The sequence below is a fragment of the Rattus norvegicus genome, chromosome 2 (genome assembly GCF_021556685.1).
Source record: "Rattus norvegicus strain SHRSP/BbbUtx chromosome 2, alternate assembly SHRSP_T2T, whole genome shotgun sequence".
Lineage (NCBI taxonomy): Eukaryota > Metazoa > Chordata > Mammalia > Rodentia > Muridae > Rattus > Rattus norvegicus.
The window spans coordinates 93,496,497-93,516,496 of record NC_141535.1 but is presented as its reverse complement, the minus strand read 5'-3'; the positions used below and the strand labels follow the sequence as shown (position 1 = coordinate 93,516,496).

The following is a 20,000-nucleotide window of genomic DNA, read 5'->3' as shown; positions in this document are numbered from 1 at the left end:
GCTGGCCAAGGTCAGAGCATGTAGGTCCTCCACTGTGAGCACCCTCTTTCCTCTGTGGCCGAGCCGGGTGGCGTCAGACTTTACTGGCAGTGCCTACAGACTAGACTGGTGCCCAGCTGAAGTCTGATGCAAAGGTTTCTTCCTGCTAATGTCAGAGCAGATTTACTTTATCTTTCAAGATGCCCAAACTTAATTAGCATTTATATAAATTCTACTTTCTTTCTGGATAGTTTCTCTTCCATATTTATGTGCATTGTGAATATATTAAAACTAATTATGAGGGGGGAGGAGAAAAATCCCAAAATGCCTCATTAAAAAAATACTATTAATGTCTGTGTAATTATTCATGCAGCGAAGATGACTAGTAGACTAGCATTTGTGGGAAATCATGACCCTTATCTAATTAATTATAGATTTCCAGCAAATTCCTCAACTGCATCAAGCAAAAAGTTGAGTAGAAGTCACTGAGTTTGGAGCTGAAGTGCTACAGAAGCTGCCGTTTCATGGTGGCGAGCCTCTGCCACAATTAAACAGTCATTTATACTCCCCTGCTAGCATCACAAAGTGACTTAGCAGTTCCTTCCTGCAGACTGATGGCAGAGATGGATGGATGCAGTGACCTCCTCAAACTATCGTGAAGTGTGAAAACCAGCGGCTTCCTCGAGTACCCTATCTCACACTTGTACAATAAAATCAAGGCGGCAGTGCTGTACGACAGTGCTGCACACACGTGCTGTACACACGTGGTGCCTCATCGTGACGGGGCAGCTGAACTGCTTTTGAAAACTAGCCGTTCTCGCAGTGTGCTACACCAGTGCGTCGGCTTCCCAGCTTGTGAAGTCTCCCTTCAGTCTTTAACCGGGAAGACAAATACAGCAAGGACTGTTTCTTAGGCTACAGCATCTCCTTATGTTGAGTATGAGTCAAAGATGCCTATGGGCCCAGCTGGGTTCTCACCTATTTGCAAAGCTACCTCCTAATGGAACAAGGCAGGCATAGAATAAGACCATAACAGCTTCTGCAAACTCACTGATACACCATAATTCTGGAGAACGACGCTATTCTTCCAAAAACTAGTGACCTTGTTATTATAAATTGCACCCCTTGCTTAAAAATTTGTTTCCTTTTGCAAACCAGTGGGAGACATCAAATTTAGTAGTTAAGTAGTTATTTTTAAAAGTTTTTATTTATATGTTTATTTGTTTATTTTTGAGGCAGGGTCTCTGTGTAGGCCAGCTCATCCACCCACCCACCCATCCATCCATCCATCCATCCATCCATCCATCCATCCATAGGCAGGGTCTCTCTCTGTATACCAGGCTGGCCTCATCAATTCACAGAGACCCACCTACCTTTGGCCCTGAGATGAGAAGCACGTGCCGTGCCCTCACGCCCAGGTAAGGACATTGTGTTATTTTTAAACCACAGGTGAGCAATGGCACACTCTTGTTGCTGAGCTAACAGAAATTTGCAATTGAAAAATCAAAAGGCTTATTTTAATTTTAACCTTTAAGTACAAAGTAACAATAGAAATGGTCTCAAAAAATTGTATAATAAAAGTGATTAATTTTAAGCATTCGAACTCTTTCCTAGAATTTTTTTTACAGGGGGGGGGGGTTCCAGTTTTACCTCCAGCCATGCTGCCTGGGTGAGAAAGGCAAATCCGGGTATTTGTCGAGAGCTTCCCAAAGGCCACTAGGCGAGAATGGCCACTTCATCTCAACACATGTGCTTATGCGGTATCTATAAGTTCATCTGTGTATGTCTATATTTAAATGCACATACTCACACACACACATGCGTGTATGCTGCCTGGTACCCCAAACCCAAGTTTCCACTGTCTGTGCGGATCCCTTCAGATGCTCTCTCATGGCCTCAGAATACAGATTTCTAGCCAGGCATGCAGGGCCTGTCATGACAAAGTGCCTAGTCTCATCCATCCACCTTCTCCCCCACTGTCTGCTTCCCCGATTTATCAGGCAGATGAAATGAAGCACGATCAGAAAGGCAGTCCTGGAATGGAGAAGACAGGAACTAGAAATACAGTTCTGCCATTTAGAAGTCAATCCACACATGCCTTGGCTCTGGCTTACTTATCTGTAGAGCAGTGGTAACAGCATCTCATACACTTGTTGGTAGAAAGATAATGAAATAGAGCAAGCAGCAGAGACAGCAAGTCAGTGCTCAGTCAATGTGCTAGCTATTAACAAGGCCGTGACTGACAGCATTTCCCCCCAAGAGACTGTACTCTCTAGGAGTATGGCCACTATTTATACTCTGTTGAGGTATTCACATCTTCCAGGTAGTATCTGATAAGTACACAGTGAACTCTCTTTCGTTATGAAGTATGTGGTAATGCTTTTATAAACTACTCAACCTTCACTGGTCCAATCAAAAGGAAATTATGCTGGGAAAACAAGTTCCTTAGACCATTCTCCAGTTACCGGGAAAAAGGCACATAAGTACGACACAGATATGTCCTAAAACGGAGTAAACAAGTGGCAGAGCTTGGTAACTGAGCTGCCTAGGTGAGCACAGCAGAATCCTGGGAGAGGAGGAAGGAGAGGCTGCTGGCCTAGGGTCTCTATTTCCTACACATTCCCTGATTGAAACTAACTGTTTATTGGGAGGAATGAAATTCCTAGGAGAGAGAGGTCATGCTCTTGGTGCTAATGGGCACATTCCCACAGTCCATACTCCAGACTCACCATTAGGTCGCACAGGAGGGCTTCGGACCAAAGGGCTGGTTGACAAGCTGGTCAATACCATGGCCGCAGTCACCTTGTCCATGTCCAGTTCCTCTGAAGATTTCCTGTAAAACAGTAAGAAATGCTGTCTGTCTGGGCTCACTCTATCCACGGAGGACAAACAAGCCATTACAGGCCACCACATACACTTTCTAATGAATCCTCAGAGAAAAATCCAACGTTGTGTGAGTTGATTTATGGATAAGAGGCCAAGAGATCCAACTGAAGCCATATGCACCAGAAAGAAGAGGGCAGGGTACCTTCATTCATAACTACCTGTTGGGTGTGCTGACGAGCCAGACACATGCTGCTGCAGGTGCTGGCAATGCTGAACGAGACAGACAAACCACCCAGAACAGACAGCCCTGTGCCAATGTTTCTCCTTTATTCTACGTGGAGATGAGTCACTGAACACTTTCAGCGGGCCCATGCACATAACAGGGCAAATACATGTAGACAAAGCTGGGCCAGCACCATGCAGAATGGAGTTTAGGAAAGGCAGAACAGAAAAGGAAGGTGGCGAGATCACTGACAGGATACAGATGAAAAGAATGGTGGTTGGGAGTAGGATGGGGGCTGTGATTGTAGGGCTGGTGGGGGGAAGTGGTATCTGGATGGCTCTAGTATCAGCATGAGTACTCCCAAGAGCCTCCACTGACAGGGCAGCAACCAAGCAAGAGAAGCATTCAGAGGTGTTTAAACCCGAGAATCCCCCACTGCACTTTACACGGTGTGCATGTGTGTACTTTATGTAAGTGGGTGGGTGGGTGGGTGGAGGGGCTGTGTTCATGCATATGAAGGTCCCAGGTTCACGTTGGGAGTCTTCCTGTATACCTCGTCTACCTTCTTCACTGAGGCAGGGTGCTGCCAGCCAGCTTGCTCAGGACTGCCCACCTATATATACCTTTGGAGGCTGGAGTCACAGGTGAGCACCTGACAGCTAGGTTTCTAAGGTTCTGAACCCTGGCGCTCTCACCACTGAGCAATCTCAGCTCTCACGCCTGGTTCTCATTTTATTTTCCACATCTTACTCAAGGTCGAGAGAGCGTGGGAACATCTATGATTACTGAGCGAGACCACAAGGTTGTTCTCATTTAATTCTGGCCAGTTAACCAAGAAGGTGTAAGATAGCCATCATGGTGACTAGAGTCAGCTTGCGTAAGCTTATTTCTACGGAGAAGATAAATCTGAGAGGCAAACATTTATGTGGTACACTGACATAAAGTAAATGACACTCCCTCCCGGGAGACGAACATCTTCCAATTAGGGAGCAGTGTGTCAGGAAGCACAGCAGCGGATTAATAAGCTGTATCTGCAGATGGACTGTCACACTGACAAATGTGGCTTCCTTCACAGGTGTGCTGCAGATCTGTAAAGGCTGAGAACCAGAGGCCTGAACGCTTCACATCACTGCTTCACAGCTGAGCGGAGGGAAAAGCTTTCACTTGCACAGGATGCCGGGAAGGGTGCTGACTGAGATGGTTAAGCTCCTCTTCTTGAAGGGACTTAGAATCGTATGGCAACAAACCTCTAAGGCCACCTGAGAGGAACTTACTAGGTTAGGTGAACTGAGGTAGAGACTGACCTTAAATGTGTGCTGAGACATTCTACAGCTTGGAGGCTGGAATTACTCAAAGGGAGAAAGCTAGCTGAGAAGAACCATCTATCATTCTTTGCTTCCCTGCCTCAGATACGATGGGACGTCTGTCTCAAGCTCCCCTGCATGACTTCTCTACAGTTAAGGCTGTACTCTCAAACTGGGGCCAAAATAAATGCTCCTCTTGGCTAGTTTCCTCAGGTATTTTTGTCATAGCAACAGGATGAGCAACTGACTGTTAACTAGTTTCATCGTGAAGTTACAGAAAAGTAGTTTGACTTCCTGATTTCCACAATGGTACTAAATTATTATGTGTATTATACTTCTTCCAATGCAAGGTACCAGAGGACGGAAACCTTTGAAATTTTCCTGTAAAATTCTTCTCAAAGTCCCTATGTGCTTACTCCCTAAACTGTTCCATCAAAAGGTAAATCATTTCTTTCATGCCTGGCAAATAAAAATACTTCTATAAGCAAGCAGGAAGCGGGACCATAAATTGCTTCTGTGGAAACTTAAAAGACAATGGCACAAGCTCAGAGGCAGAAAACCCTGCATACACACTCAGCTGCCGCCACACAAATTTTCTATTCATCACGGTGTACAGGAGCCTAACAGCCAGCAAATGGTGATGCTGGTTTCCTACAGAGAAGCAACACCAGGAAAGGAGGTAAACCGTCTTCATGCTCCCTCTTGAGGGTTGTGCGATCTCAGATTCCTTATGTAGTCATGGTAACAGAGTAGGAAAAAGGAGAAAGGAGGCTTTCAGAGCCATGGAGGTCTTCCTCCCTACTCCATGGTTGGCCAGTTTGAAGACAGGCATGATGCTTGATTGGTCTGCAACTGTGGTGTAATCTCATGTGGTATAACATGTCCTGATCAGGCCTTGAACCTGAGCCAGTCCGTAGGCCAGGCCTGCTGGCGGGGGACCAGCTGCCAGGCTTTTGTCTTGGGCAGGAGGCTGAGGAAGGAGCTATCCATCCTGGAAATCTAGACGTGCCCTCTTCTCTCCTTACCTTTCTGCCTACCACTGAGTCTAGTTCCTGGTCTCTCAAAATCGTGAGATAAATGGATTCTTATGTGCTTCTGTCAGGCATCTGATGACAGCAATGAGAAAATACACAACCAACACACTGTTATTTACAAAAGTTCTAAAACCAGGACGAGAGGAGCAGGCACCTGGCACTCAGAAGGCCACACTAGAGGACAGGAAGGTGCTGCTACATGCCCTCCCCCAGTTTCCAACAGTAAGTACTTGTTGGACATCCGTCCACATCCATCTCGGTTTCAGAGTCTCTTTCCACTAATTCTTTTTGCATGATTTTCAAAGGTGTTTATATTTTTTAACGTAAGGTAAACATTTTGTTTTAGAGGTCTAGCTGACAATTCAAATATTTAATGGCTCTGATGGAAGGCCATGTGCCCTGGTCAGGCACACATCACACCAGTTATAGACCAGGTTGGTGAGGTCCAGGATGGAAGTTTCTTTCATGTTGGCTAGCTCCTCAGAGCTTGAAGGTGCTAGGGAGGCTGTTGGGGAGAGCTGTCAACAGCCTCACCCCTTTGCAGACTGAAATCTATACTACTGACTAGAGGGGCAGCACGTACCCACAAGTACTGTACAAGATTGCAAAGGCTTATGGGAGCAATCAACCACCTTCTGTTAGAACTGGGAGGAGGTCAGAGACACCAGTGGGGAGGTGACGGCGGCTGCTTCTGAGTGACAGTGCTGACAGTCTATGACACTGTCTATGACGTCTATGGACACTGCTCCTGTCAGCACCCTTGGTGGACAGCAGGAGCTATAGAGAACCAGCCAGGGAAAGGACTGCAAGTGACTGCTGAATGCTCAGTCACAAGTGGGCTGTCTCTGTCACTCTCCCCAAGGCTCAGAGAACACTGTGGAAAGAGAGGGTGAGGATGGGCAGCCATGAGGACGTGCATAAAAGATAGGAGAGGGGAGGGGCTGGCAAGACCCACACCCTCCAAAGAACCAAAGGTTGCTGGAAGAAGAGACTTTTTCCTAGAGCTAAACCTCTGGTAAGATACTCATGGTCCTGCCAATAACCTCTCGCTCATGTCTCTAAGTGCCCCCAATGATTACCTCACCAAATAAACACATACATAAAATTTAAATCTAGAAAAGTACAAAGAAAAAAAGACATTAAAGTAGACATTAAAGTGGAACTTACCAGGAAGAACTATCAAGGAGAGGGGGATGGAGAAGGCAGTGGGCTTAAACATAATTCAAGTACATTATATACATGTAGGAAAATGTTATCGTGAAATCTGTTATTCTGTGTAACTGCTAAGTGCTAATAAAATATTAAAAAACAAAAATCAGAAAGCTACTTTATGTGTATTTTAAAGTGAGAAGCAGTAGAGAGCACACCACTATAAACTATGCATTTATTTTACACATCACTTTAAACCATGCATTTATATTTTACTACTAGTACGTTTCAAAGTAATTAGTGATCCTCATAAAGCAGATTTCCGATGAGGAGGAGGAAGAGGAAGAAGAAGAGAAGGGAGGAGGAAGAGGAGGAAGACAATGATGACGAATTAGTGTAAGCAAGTATCTTTATGCCTGTTGAGCTTTTGCAGACTCTGGACACAGAGTCTCACTCTGTTTTCCTTGCTGGCTTGAAACTTACTGTTTAGATGGGCTGGCCTTGAACACTGCTGCGATCCTCCTGCCTCTGCCTCCAGAGTGCAGGGATCATAGGTGTACGCCACAGCCACTAGCTAACGCACGTGTTTATTTATCTGGACTACCTTCATGCGTCCCATTAGTTACCGGAGGTCACCACCGACAAAGTCAAAGGGGTGTATGCTAATGATCACTTAACCCAGATTTCTCAAGAAGATTCTGGATCAAGTTATCAGATGCTACAGTGCTTGTGTGGTGTTTTTGTTTTTATCTTTGTTAATTTCTTTTCGTACTGTACTATCTAATTACTGATTAATTAGTGTTGCAGATTAAAGCCTTATAATTAACACTAAGAGATGATACATGAAGTAGGATCCGCTACAGTTGGAGAAAATTGCTGCATAGACTGCTGGTAGACTCGAGTAGCTGGAAGGGGGCACTTGGGGTCAGAATAAATACCTTCTTTTAATTTGAAATTGAATTGATTATTGCAGGCCACACCAATCCAACATTTGCTAAGGCAGAGACCTAACTAAAAGATAATTTCTCCTCCACACTCACCTTGAGGTTTATGGAACTTAGCAATACTTAGAATTACTGTTAAAGGAAGAGTAATCTTCATCACCATTTTATACATCATCCAGGCCAAGGAAAGAAGCCCTTACACTCTAGGGTGTCATGAACAATATTTATCTATAATTAGAGTGTTGTAGTAAGAACTAGAAATAAAGTTGGATAATACCTTCCTTAAATTAGTACAGATCTAGTTCCTGTCAACTACTAAAACCTGTTGTCTAGACTGGCCAATCACCTCTTCTGCTTTCAGCGCTGGGCTCGAACTCAGAGCTGTACATGTGAGGGGAGAGTTCAGCTGCTGCCGAGGCTCGTGAGTACCTGGAAACAAGGTCCAGAAGTGAAAACCCTTCTTCCAGGGAAGCTGAAGAATCTACACCCAGCCTTGGAATCCAGGAAGGTTTGACTAAGAGTTTGGGAAATCATATTTGGTAACCATTCATGTGATTAGGCACAAAAGCTTCTTTTTCTATAGGAATCCTCTAAGAAAAGTAATGGGTGCCATGATGGTTTGAATAAGCATGGCCCCCATAGGTGCCTATGTCTGAGTGATTACTCATCAGGAGCTAGGGATACTTGAGGAGGACCAGGAGGTGTGGCCCTGCTGGAGTGGGTGTGGCCCTGCTGGAGTGGGTGTGGCCCTGCTGGAATGTGGGTCTGGTCAGCTTTGAGGTTTCACAAGCCCACAGGTCAGTGGCTCTCTTCCTGCTGAGTATGGTTCTGGATGTAGAACCCTCAGCTACTTCTCCAGTGTCACGTCTACCTTCATGCCACCATGCTCTTCTTCCACAATAATAATGAACTAACTTCGGAAACCTTACGCCAGCTCTAATTATACGCTTTTCATAAAAGTTGCTGTGGTCATGGTCTCTTCACAACAGCAGAACAGTGACTAAGATAAATGTTAACATCTCTCATGTAGGTGCAGTCCGCCAGTTTGTCTGAGATAGGAGTTACCGACAAACAATGTACAACAAACAATGGTGTAACAGTCCTGGGGACAGAGAAATGCCTTCCCGGGAGTCTCTCTTGCTTTCAGGATGGAGTCCAAAGTTCCACATGACAGACCTTGGTCCCCACGACCCGAATCAGTCACAGGGCAGTGCACGATGCCTTTTCCAGGGTTTGACCGTCCTCCCTAAGTAGTTAGGCCCTCTTCCCTAGACCTTGACTCCAGCTCCGCCCTCTGCTGGGAACTAGCTCCCCCTACTCTTGTCCACCTGCCCTCAATACTCAGTTCAGGACGACTGCTTCCTGCTGTCTGCTGCTCTGTCAGGCCGTCATGGTGTATGGAAAGCTTGCTGCATTTCCAGTATTTGCTCTCAGCCCCTGCACAGGACGGGGTTCACCCCCACTTGCATTTCTCTAACTCTCGACATCCCCAACCCCTGGCTTAGGTTAGTTCTTCATGAAGGTTTTGGGGACGGTGTTAGTGAAAGTCGCTGAGGGGTGACAGGCAGAGAGACCAAAACATCTAAAGGCTCTTGTGGTTATCTACTTTTACACCGTCATCTTGTTGGACTTGAGGGATTCTTTACTTCTGTCTTGTGAGAAGCAAAGGCTTTTAGCTTTTAAACAGATCACCCCCGGGGTCCTAACAAACAGCCAAACAAAACCCAACCTGGCCTACCTAGGCAACATTAATTTTTCTCCCATGTCTGTGATAATTTTTTGTATTTACAAATTCTCATGGATTCGTTGGTAAACTCTAGAATCTCAGCAAGACCATTATTAAATCAGAGGTCTCAAATCCGCTGAAAACAATCCCGTGTCATTAGCTGGACCCCTTGATGTAGTGAGGAGTCCCAGGAAGCACACAGCTTGGAGAAGCATCTCCAGCTTTCCTCAGAGGCTCTCTCACTGTGCGTGTCCGAAGCGTTTTCCTTACACCCAACATGGTCCTCCAGGAGTCACAGGCAGTCTGAAACCGTGTTCTCTCTGAACGTGTGGTCACAACAGGGACTGCCGCTTACACATCACATGGTGACAAAGAAGACCGGAGAGAACGTGACAAACTGCTGAGTTTATTTTGACAGCTGTACTTTGTGGATCTCCATGTATGTGCATCTGTGTCTGTGTGGGCTGGTGTCGTGTGTTTTGCAGTGCTTGCAACTTGGTAACAACCACGTGTCTGGGTCGTGTGTACACGTGTGCATGTATGAATCTCTGTGTGAGTTGGTGATCTGTGTCGAGTATCCGGATGTGTATGTGTTTGAGTCCTGTATGCATGTGAGTCTGTGCTTCTATTTCTGTTCTACTAGGACATTACTGTCCCCGGCTCTGCTTCCAGGAGCAGCCGGCCTTTTCCTTTCTTCCCAGTTTCTTCTCTCCATCCCACTGAGGGTGTGCCCGCTATCCTCAAAAGTCCACAGAAGGCCGCCACTCTCTCCAGGAACCTCTTGGCTGGGCTGCCTCTGACCAGGCTGCTGTCTGTCTGGGCTGTCAGCCAGCTGACCCACAGTCCTGCCCTGTCAGCAGGGCCTGCCACTCATTGAGGAACAGCAGGTCTACTGTAATGGGAAGGCAGAGCCCTGTGTCATCCAGGAAGCCTGAAGTGATCAGTCTGCTCGATGAAGAAATGTCCCAGATACCCTCAAGGAGAAAACTGTCATCAAAGCTGCATCTCTCCCTCATGGTCATGGTGGGCCATCCCTGATGTACTGTGTGGCTCATCATGTTATCACCTGGGGGCCTCAAGTCCACATGTGTCCAGCCAATGTAAAGAGCTGCCAGCCACAGTTTATGGAGAGAATCATTTATGCAGGGAACTGGAAGAAAACGAGTCCAGCGTTTGCTGGTTTGCCAACTTAACAACTATGGATAAAGTCACTCACTGTCCCCTAGACAAAAACAAACAACGAAGCCTGAGTAGGCTTAACAAGACAGCACTTCTTATTTCTGCCCTCCCTTACCTGTAACAGTAACTGCTCTGCAGACAACAAACTGAGCTCCTCTTAGCCACGACTAGCAGCCATTTCCCTTCCTGTCTATGTGAAGAGTGACCAGTCGTTTTCTGACCATACCACGGCAATAAACACCCAGGGAGCCTGAGTGGGACTCCCACTCCATCCAAAAGGCATGGGGCCATCCATGGGTGTCAGGAAGGGACTGGGAATGTACCTGTGGCTGAGCAACTGCCCTTCAGAGTGACCGTCTGTGCTGGGGAGAGAACTGCAGGCAGCAGTCCAATGGGCACACTCCTTCATGTGTCCTGGGCTGGGGGTGCCAGAGTCAATCCCTCCCAAGACACATATCTGGCTTCAAGGAAAGGAAAAGTATAACCCTTAAAAGAAGGGTTATATTTATTGTAAACTAAGGATGCTAGATTTCCACACGTACAACTTTAAATTGCCAGTGTGTAACGATATCACTGTCACATTCTACCAAGAAACAGACTTGGGGACTTTCTTAAAGGAAACAGCCAGCTGGCCAGGCCTGTCCAAGAGGTGGCCCACTGTGATCCTCAGACATTACACTAGTGCTCCGTCCTGACCAGCTCCATCCTTACTTCTGACTTTTTCTCTCTTTGGGGGCAGGATCTCACTATGCGGCTCTGGAGGGCCTGGACACTCTGAAGTCCAGGCTCCTTCTGAGCTCAGAGATCTGCTTCTTCTCCTGAGTACTAGAATTATAGCACCCGTCATCCCACTTTGCCCACAGCTTGGTTCTCAACCGGAGGCACAGACATAATTTTCTGTGATTGAAATATTTATGTGAACTAAAACGCAATTTATTTCAGGTTCTACTTTTAATTTTGGTATCAATTTAAAATTATGTTATAATGAGAAGAATTTCTTTTTATTACACGTGTGGCTTGGTCTACATTAGTTTAAGTATAGTATTTAAAAGTTGGGAGTCAAGCTGGGTGGTAGCCCACACCTTTTAACCCCAGAACTCAGAAGGCAGAGGCAGTGGATCTCTGAGTTTGAGGCCAGCCTGGTCCCACAGAGGGGGTTTCAGAATAGCCAGGGATGCACAGAGAAACTCTGTCTCAAAAAAAAAAAAAATTCCTAAGAGAACAGAGAAGACATCAATAACGAATGAACTAAATTATAGGTTGTTTACCCATTATTAAACCCTCCCCTTTGTTTGAGACCAGCTATCACTATGTAGCCTCGTAGAGCAGACTGGCCTCAAACTCACAGATATCCCTTGCCTTTACCTCCCAAGTTCTAGGATTAAAGGTGGCCAGCTGGTATCAACATTTAAAATCCTTTTCAATAATATTCTCACGATGTAGTTAAGGTGTTTTTATTCTTTAAAGCCATGCTTTATTTTAGGTAGAACAGTAGACTTTATGGTTAAATAACACCATAATAAGATGGCTTAATAGACCTTTACACATACGAAAAAGGGGTTTGAAACCCCTCCCTCAAAACAAACCCTTTAAATCTCCTTTTCTAAGTGGGCCAAGGTAACACATACTCCGTGGCTAGTTCTGTCTGCACTGTCCGTCAGTGGAATTGAGAAGAGAGTCCAACTTTCACAGTGGCCTCAGCAGAATGGACTCTACTCTTCAAGCTGATTAGCTGTGCCTACTTGAAATGTTTGTCTTCAGTTTGAGACCAAGGAGTCTTGGCTGAATAGTTTTATGTCAATATGATATAATCATTTGACAAAGGGAACCTCAAGTTGAAAAAAAAAATGCCTTTACCAGCTTGGTCCTGCACAAGCCTGTGAGGCATCTTCTGGCTTGAAGACTGATGTGGGAGGGCCCAGCTCACTGAGGCAGCCCTAACCCTGGGCGGGTGGTCCCAGGAGCTATGAGAAAGGTGACTGAGCCAACCGGTAAGCAGCATGCACCACGGCCTCTGCCTCCAGGTCCCTACCTTGAGTCCTGACTTCCCTAGTGACGAGGTGTGACCTGGGAGTTTTAGCTGAAATGAATCTTTTCTTCCCTACGCTGCATTTGGGTCATGGCATTTTATCATAGCAATAAAACCCTGACTGAGGCCTAGCCAAACAGTGCCGAAAGTGGCCCTCTTTTCTCAGGTTTGAATTACAAGTTATTTTATTTCTTTTTTAAAAAAAGATTTATTTATTTATTATATGTAAGTACACCGTAGCTGTCTTCAGACACACCAGAAGAGGGCATCAGGTCTCATTCAGATGGCTGTGAGCCACCATGTGGTTGCTGGAATCTGAACTCAGAGCAGTTAGCCTTAACCACTGAGCCATCTCTCCGGCCCCCATTATTTCTGACTCTTATTTGGTTGGCTGTGCTGCTCAAGTGCCAAGTACTGTGTCAGCAAGCCCTGCGGTTATCAGTGTTTCATAGTGGCGCCGGAATGGCCCGTCCGGGGAAGCACCTGTTTGGCTGTGCAGGATTCTCATGCACGCACCTTACTGGACACACATTACTGGCTCTGTTGTCTGTGGTTTCCATTGTTATTTTAATCATGTCACTAACATCCATTTACACTAATCCATACAGCCATTTTTGACAGCTAATCAATTGGGCGGTAAATCTGTACGTGCCTCTTTCGCTGAAAATGGCCATTCTATCGATCTTTATATTTGATCAGAATAGCACCGCTCGAACGCTATGCAATCACCTTCACCAAAGACAGAAGCATCGCACATGGAGCTGTGCCTACCAAGTATGGCTTCCCCAGAGCGAATGGCTGGGGAAGGATCTAACGCCATCAGAAACACAAGGGAAAGGTTATGGCTGGACACACGGCCCAGTTCCACATCCAGTTCCCCATAACGGGGTGGATGAGTACAGCTTAGTGATGCTAAACAGGGTTCAGGCTAAAGCCAAGGGTTGGATGCAGCCTGGGGAGAGAAAAGCACCACAGCTTCTGCCTCCATTTCCTGAGAACGATAGATGGAGCTGTGAGCTTAGGACGCAGGGTTAATACTTCATGCTAAAGGTGTCACCATGTTCAGCTGTATGGCTCTCAGGGGGCCAGACTGTTTCCACCTATGCTGACCATCTTCACTCATGTAGGCCATTACGCCGCTGCGGAAGGAGCCCAGAAGTACTTGCTGTGATAATACGTTGACTGAACTACGGGGAGCTTGCCCGCCCGCTCCATGTATCTTTCCATTCTACGCTACTAGAAAGTTCCAGATATCTGAAATGCAAACCGGCCTCTATTAGTATAAAGCTTGGTGCTTGCCTGTCTTCTGTTTTCGAGTCCTTTCAGAGGATTTCTACTATTTCCAGCATTACCTCTCACCTTATGATATGGTATAGAAACTGTAGAACTGGCTTTATTTGAAATTTGATTGGAAAAAAAAACGAGCTACTTCAGATGATCATAAAAGCACGGGAGGGGAAAAAGCTTTGAATGTGACCTATTGCTAACTCCATTTGCACCTCTCCACTTGCTGTGCTATCTCTGTGCAGGTTCATCTACACAGACAGGAGGCGCCTGCTCTCTTTTGTACACAGATGACATTTCTAAGGGTTCAGAGGAAGAAAGTGAATGTCAATTTGATTTCTCCAAGAAGTAAGTACCAAGATGAACTCAGCTCAATGAGAAAAAATGGCCAACAAGGATGGAGGGGGTAAGAGCAAAGGAAAGCAGGAAGATCCTGCAGCTCCGTTCCCAGCAAGGAGTGTGGTGGTTTGAACATGCTTGGCCCATGGGAAGTGGCGCTCTTGGCAGGGGCAGCCTTGTTGGAGGAAGTGTGTCACCATGTAGGTGGGCTTTGAGGTCTCCTACTACTCAAGCTCTGCCCAGTGTAGAAGAGAGCCTCCTCCCAGATCCTTCAGAAGGGAGTCTCCTGGCTGCCTTCAGATCATGATGTAGAACTCTCAGCTCCTTCTCCAGCACTGTGTCTGCCTGCACACAACCATGCTTCCTACCATGATGATGATGATGCTCCGAAACTATCAGCCAGCCCCAATTAAATGTTTTTCTTTATAAGAGTTGTCTTGGTCACATTGTCTCTTCACAGCAGTGGAAACCCTAAGACAGGGAGGAAGGCTGGGGGAAGGAGCGTATACTGAGTAGTTCAATCTCTGAGCACAGAGATGGGATACTGAGCAAGGCCTACCAGTGAGAGGAACCCTGCAGTGCCCAGGATGGGCTAGCTCTAGCAGCCTTTCTTAGCCAAGTCCTTGAAGCCAGAAGCACAGAGAAAACATAAAGTTGCAGTGGCTATGAATCCAAGAGACGTAGGCTGGCACTTTCATGCCCTTTAAAAGGGCAATTCCTTTTGCTGATCAAGCAGTTTTATCATTGGGATTTTAGCAACTTAGCTCAAAAAATTCCATGTGGGACAGTGCCTCAGCTTTTCTGTGACACACACTGAGGACCAGTTTTGTTTGCTTTGTTGTTGTTGCTGTTGTTGTTGCTGTTGTTGTTGCTGTTGTTTGCTTCTGTTTTTTTTTTTTTTTTTCCTGACCAGGCCTAGTGTGATGGCTAATTTTTATTTCAAGTTGACACAAGCTGTAGTCATCTGAAAGGAGGGGCCTCAGTTGAGGAAATGCCTCCGTAAGATCAGGCTATAGGCAGCCTGTGGGGCACTTTTGTAATTAGTGATATGGGAAGACCCGGACCGTTGTGGTTAACACCATCCCTAGGCTGGTAGTTCTGGGTGCTGTAAGAAAGCAAGATAAGCAAGCCATGGAGATTAAACCAGTAAGCAGCTGGCTTCATGGCCTCTCCATCAGCTCCTGCCTTTAAGCCCCTCCCTGGTCTGAGTTTCTGACTTGGCTTCTCTCGATGAATATGTTAGGTGAAATAAACCCTCTCCCCAAGTTGGTTCTTGTCATGGTGTTTTATCACAGCATAGAAAGCCTATTTAGAACACCTAGGTTTCCCATGTTTCATGGTAGAAAAGAGTAGACGGTTGGCGACCTCTAGACCTGTAGACAGTTGTCATCTTGTAGATGACACAGCTCACAGAAGGTATTAGAAATATCAGAATTGTTAAACACTAGGTCTGTTTCCTCAAGGGAAGGAAGTGACACCTGTTCATCCAGAATGCAGGGCTGGATGCTGTCAATAGCCTGGTGATCTGCTATTCTATGAAGCCAGTGTTCACCAGAATCCCCCACAGTCCTGGGCATTGTTTGGAGCCTGGCCCTGAGTTTCGCCTCTCAGTCAATAGAACCCATACTTATGAAAGAGGTCCCAAGTACTTTGCATTCTCAGTCAACAGAACTATTCTTACCATCTTTCAAACTCTTCCTCTGTAGGCCCTTATCCTGAACATTGCTTCTCTAGCAATAAGAACACATTCTTGTAGAAAAGGTCACAGACGCTTTGCTAAAGAGATCCACTTTACAAAGGAATTTTGATGCAGCCATGCCAAAGCTTTGTGGTGATAACTGTCACAAGGAAACTTGTTTTCCCAAAGTTTTACTGTGTTGAAATGTGTAAGAAATAAACAAGTTGGTCAGAATTGGCAAGAGGTTTTTGCTTCAGCTCCAGCTAAAGTCCTGCTGACCCAAGTTTCACTCCTCATGCCACCTGATCACACACAATGTTCATTCTAACTCCAGACAGCTTTGAGGACCACTCCAAAGGGCATTCAGAACCATCTTTACCAACCTGCTCAAGCATCTTTGGGTAAGTTGAGCCAGCATTTAACTTGAGTTTCTATGCCTCAGTTGCAGAACTAGCCTTGGGGACCCACTGTTCATGAATTTGGTCAGTGTTGAGAACGCATGAGGCCAACAGTAGTATTAGCCTCATTTTTAAAGAGGAGGAAACAGCCTGGAGAGGTACAGTAAGGAAGCTTGAATTCCATCCAGGCAGTTTGACACCAGGGTCTGTTTGCGACAGACTGAATGTATTAACCTTGTCCAGTTTCACGAGTTAGCCCTACCACCGAAGGTAAGAAGAGATGGAGGTGGTGTTTAGAAATTGAGCAGTCTGAGATGAGGTCATGAGAGCACAGCCTCATGGTAGAATCTATGCTCTTGTCAGAAAAAGAGGGAAACCAGATTCTGCTTTCAGTCCTGCAGGGTTTCCATCTGTAAGCCAAGAAGAGAGGGACCCCACCAAGAACCAAGCCCAGCAACACTTTGATCTTGGATTTTAGCCTGCAAAACTGTGAGAGTGACTGTCTACTGTCTAAGCCACTAGCTTGTGGCATTTTGTTACAACAGCAACAAGACTCTAAGACAATGCTTTCGCCAGTTTGCTAGGGAAGGAGGTTCAACTAGTGTTAGGTAAGCGTGTGGCTGTCAGACATGCACGTGAGTGGCCCTTTAGCAGAGAGCAACTACTTCCTAGACACTGGAATGTGCAAGCTGGATGCCGGTGTCATGACTTTAGCAAGTTGGATCAAGGTGTGAATGCCTCCCACTCCTGTGAGTTCAGATACCACTGTGGAGGTGAGAGGCGGGTGTCCAGTCTCCCGCAGAGGCTATCACTCTCTGACATCACCGAGCAGTGCTTCCTAGTATATTTATGGTCTCAATTCAAATTCATTAGCTGTTCACGTTCTACCTTCCTGGTGAAAGACATCAGAGACCACAGTTAATCAGGAACTGGGAGGCTGGTGCTAATGACGATCCTGATGGTTCAGATGGTTGTGGCCAGCCACATAGCAACAGCAGACACAGTAGACACAGTAGACTAGTACCATTTCTTTGCAGGACAAATTAAAAGGGCAAGGCCCTAGGCATGATGTAAACTCTGTGACTACTGCTAAAGTAAAGGGGCTGGCTTCGTGTGCAATAGTCATTTGGGATAAACATGTGTGCGCATTAAAAGGAAACAGAGTAATGGCCCTCACCAGCAACTCTTCCCTGTGATAGCCACTTTTTAAATGACAAAAATATTGATGTATTTTACTGTTGGAAAGCTCAATGTCATGAGAGAAGACAGGTGTCTTGACAGTCTAGGTGTGTGAGAGCCGAATGAGAGAAGCCAGAACAGTCATCAAGACTGACCTGGCTCCAGAAGCCACTGGAGCCTCCCGCTCTCTCCCTCCAGCCTCCTGGCGTCTTTATCTTCACTCTTCCCTGAGAGGCCCCTCCTTTCTTGGATGGTCCAGTGTTTAGAAAGTTCTCTGCATTAACACAACACCAGTCTCTTCCGTATATTCCAGGATGGCAGAGCCCAGTTTGGACCCCTTTTCCATAGAAAGCACCATTCAAATATGTCAGGCCAGAATGCCTGTAGGCCCTTTTCTTTTTCAAATGGGCTAACCACCTCATGTCTTGAATGTTTTGCCCAAACATTCTAAATGTCTAATACTCATGCTGGATTTCTATGGGTGAAACAAACTCTACTTGTCTTGTATGCAGAGTGGAACCCAGTATGGCTAACACTACAGGACTAAGCTCTATGAAGGAAACTGTTCACGGTGTGTGTGTATGGGGGGGGGGAGTTTTTAATAATAATTGAGATCTATGTATGATTTATACAGACAAAAATGAATGACTTTAGAGAATAGGTCAGTGGTTTTTAGCATACTAACAGGATGTTGCAACTGTCACCTCTTCTAAGACATTGGCATCATCCCGGAAAGCCTGCCCATCCCATCCTCCAGCCTCTGTAGACACCATCCACTCACACTCTTCACACATTTGCCTATTCTGGTCAATAAGCGTTACCATGTGATAATCTGTGACCAGTAACACAGTGTTTCTGGGGTTCTTGTGCTGAAGCAAGTTTCAGTGCTTCCCTTGCATTTTGGACATACAACCTGCACCATATGCAAGCCGCATTTTTTATTTACCCACTTACGAGTTGGTGGGGGGCATCTGAGCTACTTCTACTTGTTGATATTATATTTAATACTTTATGAATACGTAGAAATTTGTGTGTGCAAATATAAGGAGAATTGCTGGATCACATAGTAATCCTGAGTTCGATCTTTTGAAGAACTGTTAATCTACTTCCCACAGCGGCTGTGCCTCTTAACAATTCTCAGTAGTGAGCATGAGGTCTGGTCCCACGCCCCCATCTCTCCCAACATTTGTTAGGGTCCATCTTTACTATAGCAACACTTCTCCTTGCACAGCCCTGATGCCTAGTGGTGCTGACCATCTTCACACTCGTCTCATTTCTCACTGCTCATCTTCAACAGAAAAAGTTACTCAAGTTCTTTGCTCAGTTCTTGAAATTGGGTTGTTTTTCAACTATTGAGTCTTGAGTGTTTTTAAATATTAAATATTACAATACTCTCTGTGTTTGCCTATGGTCTACATTCATTTTCTTGGTAGTGTCCTTTCCTGCATTGAGTTTTAAGCTTTAATAACGTCAAGTTTCTCTTGTCTCCCCATTGTCCCTTAAGCTTCTAGCCCATGCTTAAGAGATCACAGAGAAATCAAAGGTCATTAAATTTACTCCTGATTTGCTCTAAGAGCTGGATAGTTTTTTTTTTCTTTTAGATTTAGGCATTTGATATGAGTTACTTTGGTGTGCAGTTCCACACAGGAGACCTTGTTCATTTGTTTAGAGATCTCCAACGACCTCAGCACCATCTGTTAAGGGACAGTTCCTTGTTGAGATGAACTGTACTGGGGACCCATTCCTAGTAACAATATTAGACATTTGCTTTCTGAGCTGCTGACTTGTGCTGAGTTTGGTACCCCCAGGTCCCTTAGGTGTTTCACGGGTGTCACTGTTAAACAGGTCTCCATCCATTCTGCCCTTGTACAGATGGTAATTGGGAACCAGTTAATAGATTTCACGTTTATTACTGCTGAATATCACCTTTTTGTTTTGGCTGGTCATTTCAGAAGGTTCAAAGCTCAGAAGTGTTCAGTGCAGTGTTCCAAGATTCCATCATCTGTATTCTCAGTTACTCCTACAAGTCAACGTTGTATCAGGTTAATGAAGTAGGAACTGTGAGTTAGATCACATGCCTGCCATTGTGAGGCAGACGTGGAGATGACAGATAAAACAGAAGTTAAGCCATAGGGCAAGATGATTTCAAACTGTCAGGCATCACTTCGAGGAGTCCCATTAAAGTACCATTCTCATAAGACAGAATCTATATCTTCACTATCACCTTAGATGAGGGCTATCCCTACATATTGTTAAGATTCACTTCAGTGAGGCCTGTACTCCAGGGGCCCTCAGAGGCCACCCCTTTAATACTGCTGAGAGGGATGTACTCTGTGATGGCCGGGGGCCTCACCTACTGTTTGTCTTGCTCTGGGCTTTAGTGAAAGACATGAAGTAGTGGTTTGAATAAAAATGCTCCTCATAGGCTCATATATTTGAATGCTTAGTCATCAGGGAGTGGCACTACTGGGAAGGATTAGGAGGTGTGGCTTTGTTGGAGTAAGGGTGTCATTATGGGAGTGGCTTTAGGTTTGGAAACCCAAGCCAGGCATGGTGTCTCTGTCTCTCTCTCTCTGTCTCTGTCTGTCTGTCTCTCTCTCTCTGGATCCTGATGTAGAACTCCTGGCTACCATGTCTGCTTACATCATACCATGATGAAAATGGACTAAAACTCTTAAGCCAGCCCCAGTAAAATGCTTTCTTTTATAAGAGTTGCTGTGGTCACAATG

The 20,000-nt window shown here is 45.6% G+C and overlaps 1 protein-coding gene across 1 annotated transcript in view; it reads right to left on the bottom strand.

Moving 5' to 3' along the window:
- The window catches only part of Zfp704 (zinc finger protein 704), a 191,502-nt gene that overhangs the window by 38,938 nt on the left and 132,564 nt on the right, over window positions 1–20,000 (bottom strand). The window contains 1 exon segment of the mRNA NM_001447250.1: window positions 2,709–2,812. Coding sequence (NP_001434179.1) covers window positions 2,709–2,812 — 104 coding nt within the window.